The 17,519-nt window shown below is 41.2% G+C and overlaps 1 protein-coding gene across 2 annotated transcripts in view; it reads right to left on the reverse strand.

The window, feature by feature from the left end:
* Positions 1 to 2,549: 2,549 nt before the first annotated feature.
* sema3d (sema domain, immunoglobulin domain (Ig), short basic domain, secreted, (semaphorin) 3D) overlaps positions 2,550 to 17,519 on the reverse strand; it is a 39,681-nt gene continuing 24,711 nt past the window's right edge. The window contains exons 8-18 of one of the 2 annotated variants that reach the window (XM_054777060.1): positions 17,253 to 17,389; positions 15,710 to 15,824; positions 15,336 to 15,405; positions 15,108 to 15,252; positions 13,767 to 13,989; positions 13,409 to 13,497; positions 13,153 to 13,194; positions 11,633 to 11,790; positions 9,443 to 9,507; positions 9,218 to 9,357; positions 2,550 to 3,741 (exon numbers count right to left, since the gene is read on the reverse strand). In XM_054777060.1, coding sequence (XP_054633035.1) covers positions 3,346 to 3,741; positions 9,218 to 9,357; positions 9,443 to 9,507; positions 11,633 to 11,790; positions 13,153 to 13,194; positions 13,409 to 13,497; positions 13,767 to 13,989; positions 15,108 to 15,252; positions 15,336 to 15,405; positions 15,710 to 15,824; positions 17,253 to 17,389 — 1,580 coding nt within the window. In that variant the 3' untranslated portion in view covers positions 2,550 to 3,345. The remainder of the gene's footprint in view (positions 3,742 to 9,217; positions 9,358 to 9,442; positions 9,508 to 11,632; positions 11,791 to 13,152; positions 13,195 to 13,408; positions 13,498 to 13,766; positions 13,990 to 15,107; positions 15,253 to 15,335; positions 15,406 to 15,709; positions 15,825 to 17,252; positions 17,390 to 17,519) is intronic. The other variant, XM_054777062.1, reaches the window with a different exon arrangement.

Consider the following 17,519-nt stretch of genomic DNA (forward strand, 5'->3'; position numbering starts at 1 on the left):
CGTGTTCTATTCTGGAAGAAAGGGAGATCACTTACATCGGTAAATCAAGCCCGGGGAGCACAGGTAGTCATTAGGTGCAGGGAAACAACTGTTTGGAGCCCAAGCACACATACCTTTCGCCTTCCACTACCCCCGGGCTGCCATCAATACCAGCTAGGTCCGACAGCTCTCATACAACACTTGACTGTCTCTACCCGGGCCAGGAGGGCCACCACCTGACAAACGCACACATCGGCACAGCTGTAAATACCCTATAATATACAACCAGGAACACCTCCAACGACATCTCAATTCCGCTCTTTGTCTCAATCCTCCTGACATGCTGTTTTTGTGGTCTTATTTTCTGGTTATTTGCCTTCTGTTATAAGCAGAAAAACATCACTTCTGCTTAGTCTCAACTAAGGATGCCAACTCCCGAAAAAAATGAATAAGATACATAATAAAAATAAATATGGGACTGTTATTATTATTATTTTTTGCCTTTACTTGTCCTAATTTAATTTGATGCATGTTTTAGAGTAATCAATATACCACAATAGAATAGTCATCCCTCGCTACATTGCAGTTCAAATATTGCTCCCTCACTCTATCGCGGTTTTTCAAAAATTTGATGAGACATTACCTTACATTACTTTACCATCATATCCATGGAATGTCCGAAATGACATATGAAAAAAAAATATCTTCCTATTCTGAGTGTAAGTGGTAAGTTTTTGGATTCTTACTTTTTCTTTCTTCCCCACGGCGTTTCAAAAGCGTTTCTTAAAGGGATAGGTCCGATTTTTTGACATGAAGTTGTATGACATTCCCATCAGCAGTATAGTGCATCAAGGGTGACTTACTGTACCCCCTACTTGGTCCCCTGAGCCCAGTTCTGGTCGGATTTAGGTGATGAGGAACATAGTTCCAGTTAGTTGCTGGGGCCACTTAAGCAAAGAGTTTGGCTTCTCAAAACAATACGCGTTCATCACCAAAATCCAACCAGAACTGGGCTCAGCAGGTACTCTGGTTTCCTCCCACATTCCAAAAACATACATATTAGGTTAATTGGCGACTCTAAATTGTCCATAGGTATGAATGTGAGACTGAATGGTTGTTTGTCTATATGTGCCCTGCAATTGGCTGGCGATCAGTCCAGGGTGCACCCCGAATCTTGCCCGAAGTCAGCAGTGACCCTAGTGAGGATAAGCGTCATAGAAGATGGATGGATGGATGTGACTGGCAACATTTAAATTGTACTTTTTTTGCAAAGCAGATCGCCACTTAAACAGTGTGGTCATTGTATTTATGCTATTTTGTGGTCATTTGTCATTAAATACAGGCATCATGTCTGAATTGAACAGTTATAAAAATAGTATGAGTTGAAGCAAAAAGTCTTTGGTGAGCTACTCAAAATCAGATGGCGAACTTCATTGAGAAGTGCTTTGGGTGCCTCGAAAAGCCCTATATTAAAGCTAACCCGTCCATTTTCTATGCCGCTTATCCTCATTACGGTCTCGGGGGTATTCTGGAGCCTATCCCAGCTGACTTCGGGCGAGAGGCGGTGTACGCCCTGGACTGGTCGCCAGCCAATCACAGGGCACATAAAGACAAATATTCATGCTCACATGGACGATTTAGAGTCGCCAATTAACCTAACATGCATATTTTTGGAATGTGGGAGGAAACCGGAGTACCCGGAGAAAAGTGCCAGCTGTAAGAGCCGAGACACATCACTCATATGGACACATTTCACGTTCTATTTATGTACTCTCAATAACAATAACAACACAATAAACTTGTGTCTTTTCGTCACACTAAGACTAACACTGACTAACAGCTTGACCCTGCAACAGATTATTTCCTATGGAGGATCCTGCTGTGTTAAATATGTGCAGTGTCACCATAAAATTTTGTTTCTACCTTCCAGATAATATTCATCATCATTCTTGATTTAATGGACTTAGGGCAGGAATGTGAAAAAAATAGGTGGCCAAACCCACAGCCTAGTTGTTTTGCACTACAGTTCAAACATTTCCTTTTTAGACAAACTGGGGCTCGTAGAGAGGATGTTGGTGCCAGTCTGCGTTTCCACTACAGAAGTCTTTGCAGTTCTCTATATGCTCATTATACCAATCACATCAAATTGCTGTTTTTTTTGCTTTTTGCTGCCAGACTTGTGTCCTTTCCTGCTGTGCTTTTTTGCCGCCAGACTTGTGTCCTTTCCTGCTCCTTCTGTCAGCCACTCGTTCATCTCGGTCGACAGATGACATCTCATTTCACTGGGAATTAATTACAAAAGACAATTAAATCTTCAAATTGCGGGATCTTTTCTTTGCGGCATGGTATTTGTGGGTATGTTCTTTGCGGCCAGCCAATAAATAAACAATGGACACGGAGGAAGTGCTTGAAATATTTATTGCCTTTCTAACAAGGCACACGAAGAATCCCTGTGGAGGATCATGAAAAATAAAGATTTTCTGACTGCAGTGTTCAGGTTTGGAACTGGTGTGTTCTATGTACCTGTATGTCTGCCTTAGGACAACAGATCAAATTTATATACTGTAATTCTGGCATATGTAATGTGATGTTCTTGCCAATATATTGATCAATATGCACAATCCTAAATAAATAGTCATGCTATAAAAGCAATTATACCTCCAGTTGGTTTTATTCTAGGAACCCTACGGCATCATGTAATCACATGCTTTCATAGATGCACTCTCTCTTTTAGCAAACTCACATTTCTAATTAAACACGAGAGCAGCTGGCCTTGAATCATCCCGACGATCACCGTTCAGGGACCTGCGTTGCTATCTTGGGACACCTGGAAAAATGCCAACCAACCAATTCTAAATCTGTTTGTGCTCTAGAAACTGCACACGTCTTGCATTTATTCACTGGAAAAAAGCCATTGTTTAGTTGTGGACACGCAAGACACATTTATTTAAATAGATGTCAAACTGAGACACTAGTAGAAAACTATAACACTGGCTGGCCCTGACATCACAGCCTTCATTGTTATCGCATCAACAGTAATACATATTAAAGTAATACGACTATACAGGACATGTTGTACACTATATCCTGTACAAGTTATACAAATATTTACAGGCATTCAACATGAATGCATTGCCATCACCAAGAGGAAACCATTTTCCCATTATTCACTAATTTAACAATGTTTTAATGTGTTAGAAGAATCAAATGACAGATGGGCATCATATGAACAGTCAGTTGTGTATCATGTGGAGAATGTGAAGCAATTCATCTATGAACTGCTTCCAATTTTGTTTTTTGACTGATCTATTATTGTAACTTTTACAGTCTGATTTTTTCACCCCATTACTCAATACAGTTTGTCAGTCACTTTCTGTGGTGCCTCCTGTTCCTACTCTTCTTCATGTCCTGGATGTGTTTCCACTTTCCAACTCCCAAAGCTCGTCCTCTTGCCTTTGACGGCCTCTTCTCAAGCCAAAGCGAATCGCAGTAGTCCTCCAGCGATCCCACAGGGGAGCTCATCAGCCTCAGGTAGTCTTTGTAATGGTGACCATGCCTTAGCTCGACCAGGGGGTCTTCGCTGGACTTGGTCTTTCTGTCCAGTTGTCCTTGAGGCACGAGTTGCAGTGTCAGGCGGCGGAGAGTGTGTGTGAAACGAGTGTGCTCCTGAGCTTCGCACTCATACACACCAACGTCGGAGACGTGGAGGGAGCGAATCAAGAGGCCTCGATCTGTTAGGATGATGCGATCATCTGGCCTTATCTGCGAGAAAAGGAGAGAGGAAAAATACAAATAAAAGGCATTCAAAGACACTGAATGATATGTAGTATTCTACACTGATCACTAGGTGTCAGTAATGTTACTGTAATGTTCGGTGAGACACACAAACGGCAGACTTGATCGCAGGTTTTTTTTATTACAGGTTTGGATTATTTCACAACGGACAATAATCACTAATAAAAACATGGGCTACTCTTGCGACCGTATCCCACGGCAAGCTAAAACTCAATTCTGAACCCCCGACTTCCTGTCTGCCTGCCGCTAAGCTCCCCCAGGGAACACATTTCTAGCAACACACATGAGTACAAATCTTATTTATGTCTTGAATGGCTTATTTCCTCTTATTATTATTTTACTCTGATTATGTCTTATTATGTCTTCTACTATACAAAGTAGTCCTGAACCACTGTGTACAGCCAATGCTATGTCTAATCACGACTACACTTAGAACTAACTATCCATTCTTTTGTGAGTACATTGTCTGTACTCACACATTATCCAACTATGTTTCTGTCAACTATTAACCCTTTCATCAGTTCTTATTTTTATTATTAGTGTAGACCTCCGCCAAGCGCCATAGTTCCCCCCATATTGTGATTCACACCAAAATAATAATCCTACATTTTCTTTGAATCAGTCTTTGATATTTTGTAGAATTTGTCCTTCATTTTTTGCTTTGACCATTTTTTGTGGAGTTACCGAAATAGAGGCCAGCTGAGGAAAACCTAATAAAGAGGAGGCAGTGGGCAAAGCCCCGCGAGCCATTTTCAACATGCCAATTGCATTGTGTACGTGAATGAGGCAGCGATCAACTCCTCTGTGGCTCCAGCCTACACAGTCTCAGTCCTCTGTCTCGGCAGGGGCGACATGCCAAGTTGCGGCCACAGCGGCTGACTGAGGAGAAGAAACATTTCCGATGAGCTTGCACTCTTCACGGGTGAACAATGTTTCCAAACCCCGCCAAAGTGTTATTTTATTTCATTTATTTGTTTTGGTGATTTATTGTGGCTCTCACAGTGCCTGGCTAAAGAAATATAAGTCCCCACTGAAGGCCCAGAGACCAAATGCACCGCCCGCCAATGGCTTTATGTAATCATACGGATATTCATAAGGCTATGGTTTCAACAATGCATAAAATCTGATGCCATCCATGCGTTTTTGCTTGTTGCTAATTATTTGAACTGGCCAACATTCCAGTCTGTAGGAGGTGAACACCCGCCCACACAAATAGTCATAGCCATCGTGTGAGAAGCACAGACAAATTGGTTCTGCTCACACCATTTGTGGCTGGCTTTTACGAGGAGGGAGAGTCAGTGGTGCTTCTAATACAAGCCAACTGGAGGCAAAACGTGAGGGAAGAGATTGTGAGGGAGTCATGCAACATGTGGAGGAGAATGAGGAAGCACGGGAGTTGAGGAGGGCGTTCAAATTAGCCCCACATAAACCAGAGCTATCCTCAAAATGATAGCTGCGGGATAGGAACAAATGTCTTCCCTGTGCAAAGTTTGACGAATGTTCCACTAAAAGTGGTTGTTTTGGTGCATTCCAGACAACTGACAAGTCAGAGCTTTTCAAACTCCAACTAGGAAACTAGTGTGAGCTGGATGGCAAAACAATTAGAAAATTCCATAAACTATATTTCTATACTATTTACAAAAGCCTGCATAGTCAGCACATGTATTTACTTTCAACTGGAATGTTTTGAGGTTGGAACACAAATTAAACGTTGAAGTACTGTACCTAGAAACAATATGTCTGTCAAAATGTAGCACTTCTCGTACTATCTGAGTCATTCTCTACTTGTTTTTGTTTATCTTGCGACAAGGTAAGAATACACCATGATTCATTATCATTACATGACAAAATAGCACTCTTTGATCACATGGTCATATATTAACAAGAATATTGCACAACACAGAAGCAAAAGAACCAATGTTGTAATAGTGGTAAGGAGCCAACAGCTCCTCCAGCATTGATATCGCTGATGAGATCATAAACAACAGTACGGGTGAGTAGCACAACCAACATTTTAACGTACATGCAGTAAATAAAGCTGCTGGCTGCTGAACACTCATAATACTTTAACTGCAGCGACTGCCATCTGCGGAAGTTATGTAGGGCCCCATTATTTCTGGTTTGAGGGAATTGCGGAATTGGTCAACAGAAAGGGAATCTATTGAATTTTATTCTATTGTGAATGAAATGATGTCCATGTGGAGGAGGAACGTTTGTTCAGGGAAATATTTCCCCAGCAGATCGCTAAGGCGTGGCGAAATCTGCTCACAAACACTTACCCGCCCCCTCTTGAACTAAACGTGTCCAAGCGGCCACCTGAAACACCAGCGAAAGATGGCGAAAAAACTTCCAAACTCACCTCTTACGGAGTGTGACTGTGAGCCAACTGGGTTAGCTTAGTTTAGCAGTGCATGCTAGCGTGGCCTAATTTTTGTATTTTGTAGACCACACACCCAAGGAGGTTGAAGACTGAAAAGAGGCATTTTAGGTCACCAACGTTCTCAATTGTATATACCTACAAACTAAACTACAATAATAAACATAATGTCGAATCAATAATACAGTTATATATAACTGAAAACCTCACTACAACAATAAACATGTTGCCGAATCAACAATAGAGTGTATGTGTGCCTAAGTGGAAGTGACAAGTGGGTATCTAAATGATCAAAACTATCACTGATGTTGACCATCACATGACATTCCTGTGGGGGAGGAAGAACCCATGCATCTGGTCCTTTATCACTTCATCTGTAGAGCACAATAGGTCACATATCATCACACGCTCAAACACACAAACACAGAAAACACCCCATTGTGTCATTACCAGCAAACACATGGCTGTCCGTAGGGATCACTCTTATGATTTCCGCTGTGGGGGGATAATAAAGAAACATGCACGCACAGAACAAACACACGTCTTTCTGCAGTGACCGACCATAAAGGAACATATGGGTTTTATTTTGTAGTGGCGCTTGCACCTGTCTTGTGTGTTTACTTTCACCCCTGAGAGAGAGGACATGGCTGTGGGTGTAAGTGTAGTGGAAAGTGAGTGGTAAGACACCTACTCACAATGGGTGTTTAGATAAAGGAGGGGGGCGCAGGACTCATTCAGTGAAGTGTCATCATAACTGAGTTTGTTTTCAGACCTCAGTCACAAATTACCTCTTCTTTGCTCACCTGTCCCATAGGGTCTGGTCTTCCATAGCAATAACATCTAAAACATCTAACATCAACATCTAAAATAACAGGTTTAAAATCATTTGGATTGGACCAAGACTAGTTACTAGGGATGAGCGAGTACTCCATACTATCTGTATCTTTATCTGTTCATACATCTAAATTATCTGTATCCGTATCTGTGCTCGGAATGGGGGGGACATAAACCGTAAGTGGGCGTGGTTTAACCGGGAACAGGCGGGGCTTAAATCTACATTATTTTAAGTCTGAAATTGACATGGATTGATCAGAAGTTGCGATATTTATTGTTTATTATTCAGCTATATGTGTACTGTGTATGTGTGTACGTGATGTGTGAGACAGTTTTTAGTATCAACTCTTTCAGTTTAGTTCGTGAGTAACTTTATGCTTTTTTGTTTTATTTTTCCAGTTTTATTTTATATTTTGTTTCTGCAATGTGTCGTTCACAGGCCCATAAAAAATACGGTCCACAAATGGTCTGAGGGCCCCACTTTGGAAATCCCTGGTTTAAATATTTTACAGGGAGGGGGTTAGTGTTAACAAATGAGTGTGTCCGTGCTGTGTTTTCGTAGCACTATCACTATATAGCAAAGGCTGGATGCAGGCTTCCACAGCAGTGCGCACACACCGGTTTGAGAAGGTACACTCCGGCGGCAAGCCTCTCGTGAGGATTACACAGTAAATGCATGACGAAAGAAACATTTTATCGCTTTCCCTTTTAATGCGCGCGGCGTGGGAAATTGGAACGGAGTTACGATGCATACAAACAAAGAAAAAGTATTTTTAAAGCATGAGTGGGACAGTACTTATGTCACAGCGAGCAACCATCTTTCCTGCAATGCTCCGGTATCCATCTGGTAACACATCTGATAAGTGCATCTTGTGTGGCTGAGACGTCATCGTGCGTCAACGCGAGAGTTGCCGATGTGGACAAAGAAAAGTTGTAGGAGACTTGCAGATTTCTGTACAGATGTGCGAAAATGTGACTCCAGTTTGATTCACTTTGTGTGGACTTATTTCAGGAGCAAAATGCGACTGAAAGGGTTGAAAAACGTACTGGTATGAGTGCTCTCTTATGCGAGTGAAATGCTCCACGGTACAGCCGTGACACACAGACACAATACAGACAGGCACTGTCCGGGCGCTGCATTCAGCGAGCCTGTCTAGGGAGGGGCGGTCGCTGTGTGCGATTGGCCAATCACAGACCGTGAAGAGTGAATAGGTAATGAGGATTTTACGTCATCACAATTACGGATAATGAGAAGTTGTATTCACTTCATGCTCGTACTCTGCAAAAATGCATTATCCCTATTAGCTACAGGTGGTCCTCGGTTTACGGCATTTCGTGGTTACGTATGCACTTCCATAAATTATTTAACAATGTAATTTGGGTCCGTAAACACAAGACTCGCTTGAGAACTAGTTCCCCCGTGGAAGAATACACGATGTGCTCAATATTGGCAACGTGTCTCAACCACTTGACCGTCATGACCATCACCTGTATTGTAACATCTACCCGGATGCTTTAAGGATGACGAGGAGGTGCTCAACAATTTCTTTATTGCAAAAACAACAACGTCAAAAATTGAACAAACTCAACTGTCCTCTCTGCACGCAGCCATCCTGCTCGGCCCGCACCCACGCACACAGTCAGGACTCATGTCAAATTCACAGACATTCGGAAATCACAAAGCTCTTTAACACCATAGTACACATAACTGCCAGGTCGCCGATCCTCTGAAAGAGACAGTAATAACGAAGCAGCGTGGTGTGGCCTTATTAACGAGATGGAAAGGTTGCTAGTGCTTTGGCTTTTTTTTTTTTTTTTTTTTTACTACCGTTTCATTTAATTATTGTATTAAGTGCTGTATTTGATGTCCTTCATGTGTTCTGTATACAGTGTGAGTGACTGTATGTGATTGCTTTCCTCTCTCTGTCCAAAGTCAAAGTGGTCCTTTTAACTTCCCGTAGGATCAGCTTGAATATGGTTTGTGTCGGCATTCATGGCTCAGACCACCAATCAGTCAAACAACATAAATGAGATATGATCTTGTTGGACTGTAAATGTTTTTGCCCTGTAATTTCTCTTTACCACAACAAAAAAATGTAACCTCTTAGCTCCAGTAAACCGAAGTAAAGCAAAAAAAAAACATTTTACATTCCAACTTTGAACCTCAGAGCAAGACTAGTAAAAGCAAAAGTGTGTTAGGGTGTGCCTGTGTTGACAATCACACTCTCTGACCTCTTCCCTGTGTTCCGATCCAGTTCTTCGAACAAACCAGCGAATCTGGGCCTGCTGAGATTTGGGGATGCACTCAAGGAAGGTTGAGTTGCTCTGAACTCCGAAGAGAACTCTCTCCTCCACCTGTCCAACACCGAGATCTGAAGGAAAGATTATCCAAAGGTACTGTAGGCCATGTGCTATCATTGTACTGTTTGTTGACAGATGACAATAAAGTTTACATACTGTCCTCTGAATCCCAACATTGACTGGCGGGATCCCCGTGCTTGATGTCCTGTCTCCTGGCTCTCCTGGGAAAAGAACATGGTGCCGTAACTTTTTCCCCAATGTCTGCATCCACCAGGGTTAAATGCTCACACTTTCTCTGTAATCTTATAGAACTCCTCCTGAAAACACTGAATCATTGAGAAGTTGCAGAGATGCCAACTCTTCTGGAAAATCAGCACCGGGCAAGTTCATTAATTTAAAACCATGATATAAAATATTATTTTTGTCTTTTTTTAAGTCTACTTTTTATATGCAATAACATTACTTGTATCTCCTACTGTGGTTTATTTTCTAAAGCACGACGAAAGTGCCTGACAAAAGTACATAAAAAGTAATTTGAGAGGATTTTAGGATTGGCGCCAACACCATACTGTATGTTTGAATCATAGCAAGTATTATTTTTTGGCAGTTCTAGATGTTGCTCTCCAGGGCTTCGTCAGTTTGTACTGACTTCACCTCGTCCTCCACCTCCCGTGCGCCCTTTGTCACGCCACATCTGTAGACTACACTCACTGAAGATCAGTTTTCAAAGAGCCCTTGAGACCAAAGGCAGAGGCTCATTGTTTGGACAAAACATAACAGCATCCCCCACTGGCTGATAACATGTCGCTCTGACCCCACTTGCTCAGCTATAACGCGCTGATTCTGATCAGACGCTATTCTTCTAGGCAAGAGCACGGGAAAAATGAAAGAAAACTCAATGAAAGCACTGCGCCGCTGCTGTAAATTCAGAATTAAGAATATATTCACTCAACAAATACCGTATATGCTGTAAACGCAACACTCTAATCAACATCTTGATATGCCACACTTCACTGGGGTTGATGAATTATGAATTATGACTGCTCACTAACAAAGACGTAGACAGACTTGTGAACAATATTAGAGAGAGATAGGCATACATTGTGTACATAGAAACATCATTACATCATTGACTTCAGCGTTGCATTAATAGTTTAGTATGTACAGTGGATCCCTGCGTATTCGCGATTCAGCATATTTTTTAATTTTTCTCTGAAAATATTACGTTTTTTTCGCCAAAAATCTAGAAATATGTGATAATAAGGCATACAACGTGCAGCATACATATACGATGTGACATCAGTGCAAGATGGCGGCGCCCTGTTTATGTGGCTATACAGACGCACGAGCTTCAACAGTCAACTTGTTACAATATGGCGCTCAAAACTTGTAGCGAGGTGAACACAAGGTAATGATCACAAGTCGTTACTGGAATTGTAACAGGCAAGCCGTGTGGATTATGTACACGCGGCTTGGAGAAACGCCTTCTCCGTAGTTGGGACGACCCAGCAGCCTGCGGAGCTGCGTCGCACAGTCTCCGCTCACCGTGACTCTTCAATCACTTTACATTATCATTCATTAGTAGTGAGTACCTATCCATTTTCTAATTTGAAATGCGTTTAATAAATGTGTGAGGCATATTATAGGATTTAAACCCAGAAGCATTTAGCTTGTTAGCTTCTTTCGTCGCAAGTGAACAATGACAATTAAATAGAGACGGGGAGGGTTCTGCAGCGGAAGCTAATCTAATAATTACACTTTTATAGCCAATTTTGACCCGAAATCGGAGGAGAGCGTCACTGTCAAGCCAGCAGGAGGGTTTGGAGGGGGAGAAGCGAGCCAGCATAGCTTGTGGTGGCGCCGCGATGCAACAGCATAATCTTGGCGTTTTCGAGTGTCAGAAGTAGACGTTTTTATGGGTGTGTCAATTACTCTCGTTTATTGGCTATTGGCAGGTGGTCTCTGTACGTAAACCCTGTGAATATATACAGTATACAGTATATATACACTCGACACTTTTGAGAATCAAATTAAAAATGTTCATCAAGGGCTCAGCTATAAAATCAGCTGCCCACTTTAAGAAAGATTCATCTAATTTATCCAGACTGTCTGATTTCTTGGAATCCAAATTTGTAAGGCTCTTTGGACCTCAGAGGAAGACAGAGATATTATAGAATATCCCAAAACAGACTTTTTGTATTGTGTAATACTGCAGTTCATAAGGGCGTATATGTATATGTCTCTGTCAGGTTTCTACTGACAGAATGTATCCTTTTATGACACTTAAGCTTGGCATTTATTTTACAAGAGAACGAGGCCAGCGAGTCCCACTCTGTAATTACCTACCTCTTGGATGCAGGGATATATCTTGAACACGTGTGTCCGTCCCAGGCACAGTAGGGGTCACGGGCCAGGCAGCACTCAGCGCAGGCTTGACCATAGAGGTGACATCTGCTCAGTGAAACCTGGGCCAGGCCTTCACTTGAGCCCACATACAGCTGTTGCTGTAGTCAGACACAACACTGGGCTTCAGGTGATGTGAACGTACACATTCCAAGATAAGATGTTTATGCCAGCAGAATCTTCAACAAGCTAAATATGTAAACAGCACCGATAATTGTTCAACTAAAAACGTACATGTTGCCAAACTGTGTGTAGAATTTTCAATGATATTATCCCAATATGTGTAAGGAAATTCCTAAACGGAACTTTCACCTCCCACCCCCCCACCCCGAAAACACAACATAGTCAACGCGTGCACGCACAGACACACGCAGGTCAAATGCTGCGGGAGATTAATGGATGCTTTGATTAGTGTTGAAGTGTCTACTGACACCCTTGACCTTTCAGATAATGAGGAAAAAGCAAAGGCGGGAGAAAGCGCCGGAAAGTCATGAGGAAGGCTTGAAAGGGAGAGGAAAGTAGAACAAGGATGAAAAAGTTTCACAGCCAGAGGGGCTTCAAAAATAAATAAAGCCGCTGATTTAAAAAATAGGTTGAAAACGGCAACGTTTCGTATGCAGAAAAGAAACGTGGGCCTAAATGAGTTCTGACTCCAGCTACCTAAACAGATTGGATCAGCACTATTCAAAATCAACAGGGTTCTTACTTTGACGTGTATGTTTTCAATTGAAAACACATTTTAACTGAATCTCTTTGGCTGTTCATTTACATGACAACAGTATGTGTGGAGTCTAGTAATGCTAAATATTTGAATTTTGTTATCTACAGCAGTGGTCCCCAACCCCCGGGCCGTGGTTCATTTGGTACCGGGCCGCACAGAAAGAAAAAATAATTTACATGATTTTTTATTTTGAAAAGTGGCCAGATTCTCTCTGTTACATCCGTCTCACTTGATGCATGTCCCTTGTGTGTGTGCTAACTTTCTCTCCACACAGATAGACTACTACTGTATTTTTATCATTTTTCTTTCACCTCATATTTGGTCTCAAATGCAACAAGAAAACTGAAGAAACAAGGGTGGTCTGATCATTTTTTCCATGAGTGTAGCTACAGCGGAGGAATATTTCTTACCAAAGTCTTAAACCACATAGCTTGTAAGTGCTGGCGAAAGACCATCTTGTGCAAGAGTATAAGTTATGGGTGCATGTGTGCAGTGTCATCGCCGACAACTGGCCTGGCATGCATGCTCCAGTGTTGTTTTTGCAGGTGTGTGTATGTGTGTGTGTGAATTGTTTTGTATGCAAAAATGTTTTTACTACTTTGTTGTCATGTAAACTTACCATAAGCCCTGCAAATTTAAGAAGCTAAAATGTTGCTTGTTGTGTAAAATCTTTCAACTTGTGCTTTGATCGTATAAATGTAGCATAAAAGAAGTGCAGTCAAAATGCGAAATGAGGTCAAACCTGCTTGGAAGATATCTCCAGACTAAGTATGGGAGTGGGAACCTGGAAAAAAAAAAAAGTACAGATAAACATTCTTTTTTTTGGACCACTCTCAAAGGAAAACAGCCAATCATTCTTTTTTACAGGTTGGATATTAGAATATGTTACAGAGGAGTCCTGTTTATACCCGGTGACAGCTACAGAGCAGCTGGCATCTGTAAAGCAACACTCACTATTCATACATTTGTTTGTGTTGCGTGTTTCTGTTGCATCAAACCTGAAACACTTGAAGCTCTTCAAGCACCACTTCCTCCGTCAGCCACTTGTCTCTGCTGATGCTCACTACCTTCAGGACAGTGCCAGCATCTAGGACAGACAGCAAATTTCAAGCACGTACACACTCAAACAACACTCAAATTCAAGCAGTACAAATGAAAACCCTGAATTGCACTACTTTCCAAATGTTAATAGCCTTACAGTCCAAGCCCATAAACGTGGGTCTATATTAATCAACTATTGTTTAAAGTTAGAAAACAATTAAACCCTACACGTCTCCCTCAGAGTTAAAAAAAAAAACCCATTAAAGTTTATGTTGTATTGCCCCCTGGTGGCTAGTTTAAGTAACAGTCACCTACCTGTCCCCAGGAAGAGAACCTCATACTGTCCATCCTCGGCTAAAACTCTGTCCACCACAATCTGAGTGAGGCTGTAGTCCACGCGTACACGCGTGAACACAGGTCGTCCGCTCAGAGGGTAGACAGAGCGGTACATCAGTGGGTGGATGCGAATAAAGCTGACAACCTCGTCAGGGAAGTCTTTGGTGGTTTTGATCCGAGGGTCGTATGTTTTACTGGGGCACTACAAGACAAGAGACAGCCAGCAATGTATCACGTGTAATTTACTGGGTGACCCTTGCTCTAAATTGTTTGAACGATAGTTTGTCACTATTTTCTGTTGGCGTTTGTCTCCCTCTGTTGGCCATACGATGCATGGCCACTTAATGCGCATCAAAACAAGCTCACAGGCCACAACATTAGGTTTCGTCGTGCATCTGTTACAAATCCTATAGTAAGAGTTGTTTTAAATGAAGGACTCTGCGTGGCAGAATTATTTATCTATCTTTTTTACTGGAATGTTTGTTTACTTTGTCATTCCAATGCTTTGCAATATGGATTTTTTTCCCTGCCAAATTCAAGAAAAATATTTCAAAAAAATAGCAAGAGATTGTAAGTAAGACAATTTATTTTGAATAATTAAATTAAATGTTATATTAATTAAATGTAAAAATATGTGCTGGAAGTCTAGTGTTGAACTGATTTGTTATTTTGTATTTATCTCCATTTATTAATTAATTATTTTTTTTTCAGGGCAGCAGATTGAAAAGCATCATTAAATGCATGCGTGATAACTAAATAGTACATTAGATAGTAATGTATAAATGTTAGGAATATGTTCAATACAATTTATTTGAGACATTTTTAGAATATATTTCGTGATTTAATTTAATGAATAGATATCAATCACGTCATCACGCTTTACCTTTATGCATTCCCTCATAGGATCAGAATTTGGGAACAAATATGAGATAAAAGAAAAATGGGAAAAATACAATATAGTAGTCTTATCTGTGCAGTGTGGGAGAAAGTTAGATGGTGCGTTCAAGGACTGTCGAACAAAGTGGGACGGCTCGCCGGTCACAACAAACAACATATTATAAACATGCAGGAAGAGGGGGGGGGTTTGACTGTATATATTTTTTCAAAATTTCTATCCATTTACATAAAATGTTATGTAGTTATTTAAAAATTTAAAAAAGAAAAGTTTCCCGTGGCCCAGTTCGGCTCCGTCCATGGACTACATGACTATAATGATAATGATTATTCTAATAAATGTTTTGTTTTACTTTTCTATATAATCAGGAATACTTGATAGATTTTTATTTTATTTTTAATTTTTTTTTGTGGTGTCTGACTCACCGTTCCGGGACGAGGGTACGGTATCCGTCCCTCATATTCTACCCATCGGTGGTCTGGCCCATCCTTGTGGGCGTAGGGCCCATTAAACACAGCCCTTATGTCCGCCATGCTGTACACACACACAGCAGAGCCTCGGAAAATAGAGCTGAGGGCAGGGTAAGAACAGGAGAGCAGGTTAAAAATAGACAAACTAAAGGTTGTAGTGTTGATGGAAAAGAACAACTATACCTGGAGGTGGTGAAGACCGCGTACACTGTGGGGTTTTTAGGGTCCCTGGTAGGCAGCATAAAAATGTCCTCTACAAGAAAGACAGTATGGAAGATGAATGGGCTCTGTGATTTGTATTTTCAGCAACTTTATTTGTTTTTAGGTCACACAGGTCCTGAAATGTAGTGCTTTATGAACTACATCATGAGGTTTCCTACAGCCACAGTTGTAAATACCAGTGTTGATTGACCCAGACAAATTTAGCAATTATCTGCTTTTGTGCACTTATCGGAGACTGAATCGTGAAATCTGTACAATGTCCAGGAGGGGAAAGTATGATTATAATTATGAGTATTCAAACAATATCATGTCATATATCAATTGGAGAGACTTACGCAGCTCATCGAAGTGTGTATCCACTCCGTCAGGCCCAGGTATGGAGCACACAAGTCTGGCCTTAAGGAAGGTGGACCATTTGTTGGTCAAACTCCTCAGCCCACCCACGTCATTCTGAAACACACCAGTTTATAACTACAACAAAACTAGAGACAGACAGCTGACCAAAGGAGGACAGGATGCCTGACTCGTATTTACACACTAATGAAATGGCCCAAAAGCTACCTGGAAACATTCTTGTTAATTTAATGACATCCGCAAGTCACTGAAAGGAGATCCAGTGGATGACACAGGAAAAAGGAAGTGCAGTATATTGTTAGACGTAATAAAAAACAGGTGCTGGTTGGTAACATACTTTGAACTAAATTAGCATATGTATTACTTTACGTGGCTTGCAACTAATGGAGCTCCTTGGGACGTTTAGATTTTATACAGTTATCGCTACGTATAGTCTACATCCACTGCGTGTGAAGTGTATTTTCTACCTTTAACTGTCTTGTTGCTACATTTTTACTTTCCTCGTTAAAGATAAGTTAACAACTTAAAAGGGAGTATTTTCTTACATTGCACAACCAACCATCAATGAGGATTTCTCATACTAGAAATAAAGTAGTAATCTTCAAAAAGGGTTCTACCGAAATGCCCCCGTTACTTACACACACACAAAAACAAGAGCAAATAATCCAGATGAAAGCGCCTTCCTGTTCGCCTTGCAGCTTTTTCTCAAGTCATAAATACACTGCAAGGTTTTCTCTAAGAATGAAGCCATAGATTATCAACTAGACTAATTAACTGCTAGGCGGATTCCTCCAATTTGGGATGGATGGAACTGTGCACCGAATATTTTAAATAAAAGTCAATAAAAGTCATGACTTCTTGACTTTCTTCATGAGTCAGCTTGAACGCAGTTTATGGTAAAAGGCATTAACACCCTTGAGGAGAGATAAATCTAGTTTTGCTGGAGAAAATCAGCATATACAGTTGTTTTTAACCCAGCCGATGCTTACACGCCAAAACTTTTTTGTACTTCAATAAATAAAAATAATGGGAAAAATATATTAAAATGTGAAATTGATCATTTGTAATAAATAATGAATGTGTCCATGAATTTATCAAATTGTGTAATATGATGAGATCTAATTGTGTCCAACACAAAGCAACATAACACAGTGGATATGACACCTAGATCTGTCCAATGCAATATGACACATCAGACTGACACCTTACTAATGCCCATCCATCCTTTAATAAACTACCTGGATCTCAGTGACATTCCAAGGATCTGCACCGTGATTGCTTTGTCAGTTCAAGCGGACCGCAAAGATGGTTAAAAACATGATTTACTGCCCCTGACAGCAGCACATTGAGAGCTACAAAACAAGACCATATGAGGAAAGCCTGCCTGTTTGAGAGATAAAGCACATATCTTGAGTGGATGGCACAGAGATCCTTATCCTATCAGACGACACCAGGAGTTATGTTTCCTTGTCTCGAGCACAGTCCTTCCTCCCCCTCCTCTCATCTGTGCAATATCTCACTCACCTTGCAAACTCGAGCCACACGAGACAGAATGCTCTTGTCATTGCCTTCCCACGACACTTCCCGAAAGAAAAAGTACATTTTGTCATCATCCGGGTTGTAGGTGTCCGCAATGGGGTGTGCAGATATGAACTTGGCCTCTAAAGACACAGAGACAAGAAGAGCGTGTTTAGGAGACAAATATATATATATGAAATATTGTTTGCTAACAAACTTTGAGACATATTTGTCCAGAGGGTCTCCGTGTGTGGACTGCATTTCTCCAGGTCG

Source organism: Dunckerocampus dactyliophorus, chromosome 5, assembly GCF_027744805.1.
Source record: "Dunckerocampus dactyliophorus isolate RoL2022-P2 chromosome 5, RoL_Ddac_1.1, whole genome shotgun sequence".
Taxonomy (NCBI): Eukaryota; Metazoa; Chordata; class Actinopteri; order Syngnathiformes; family Syngnathidae; genus Dunckerocampus; species Dunckerocampus dactyliophorus.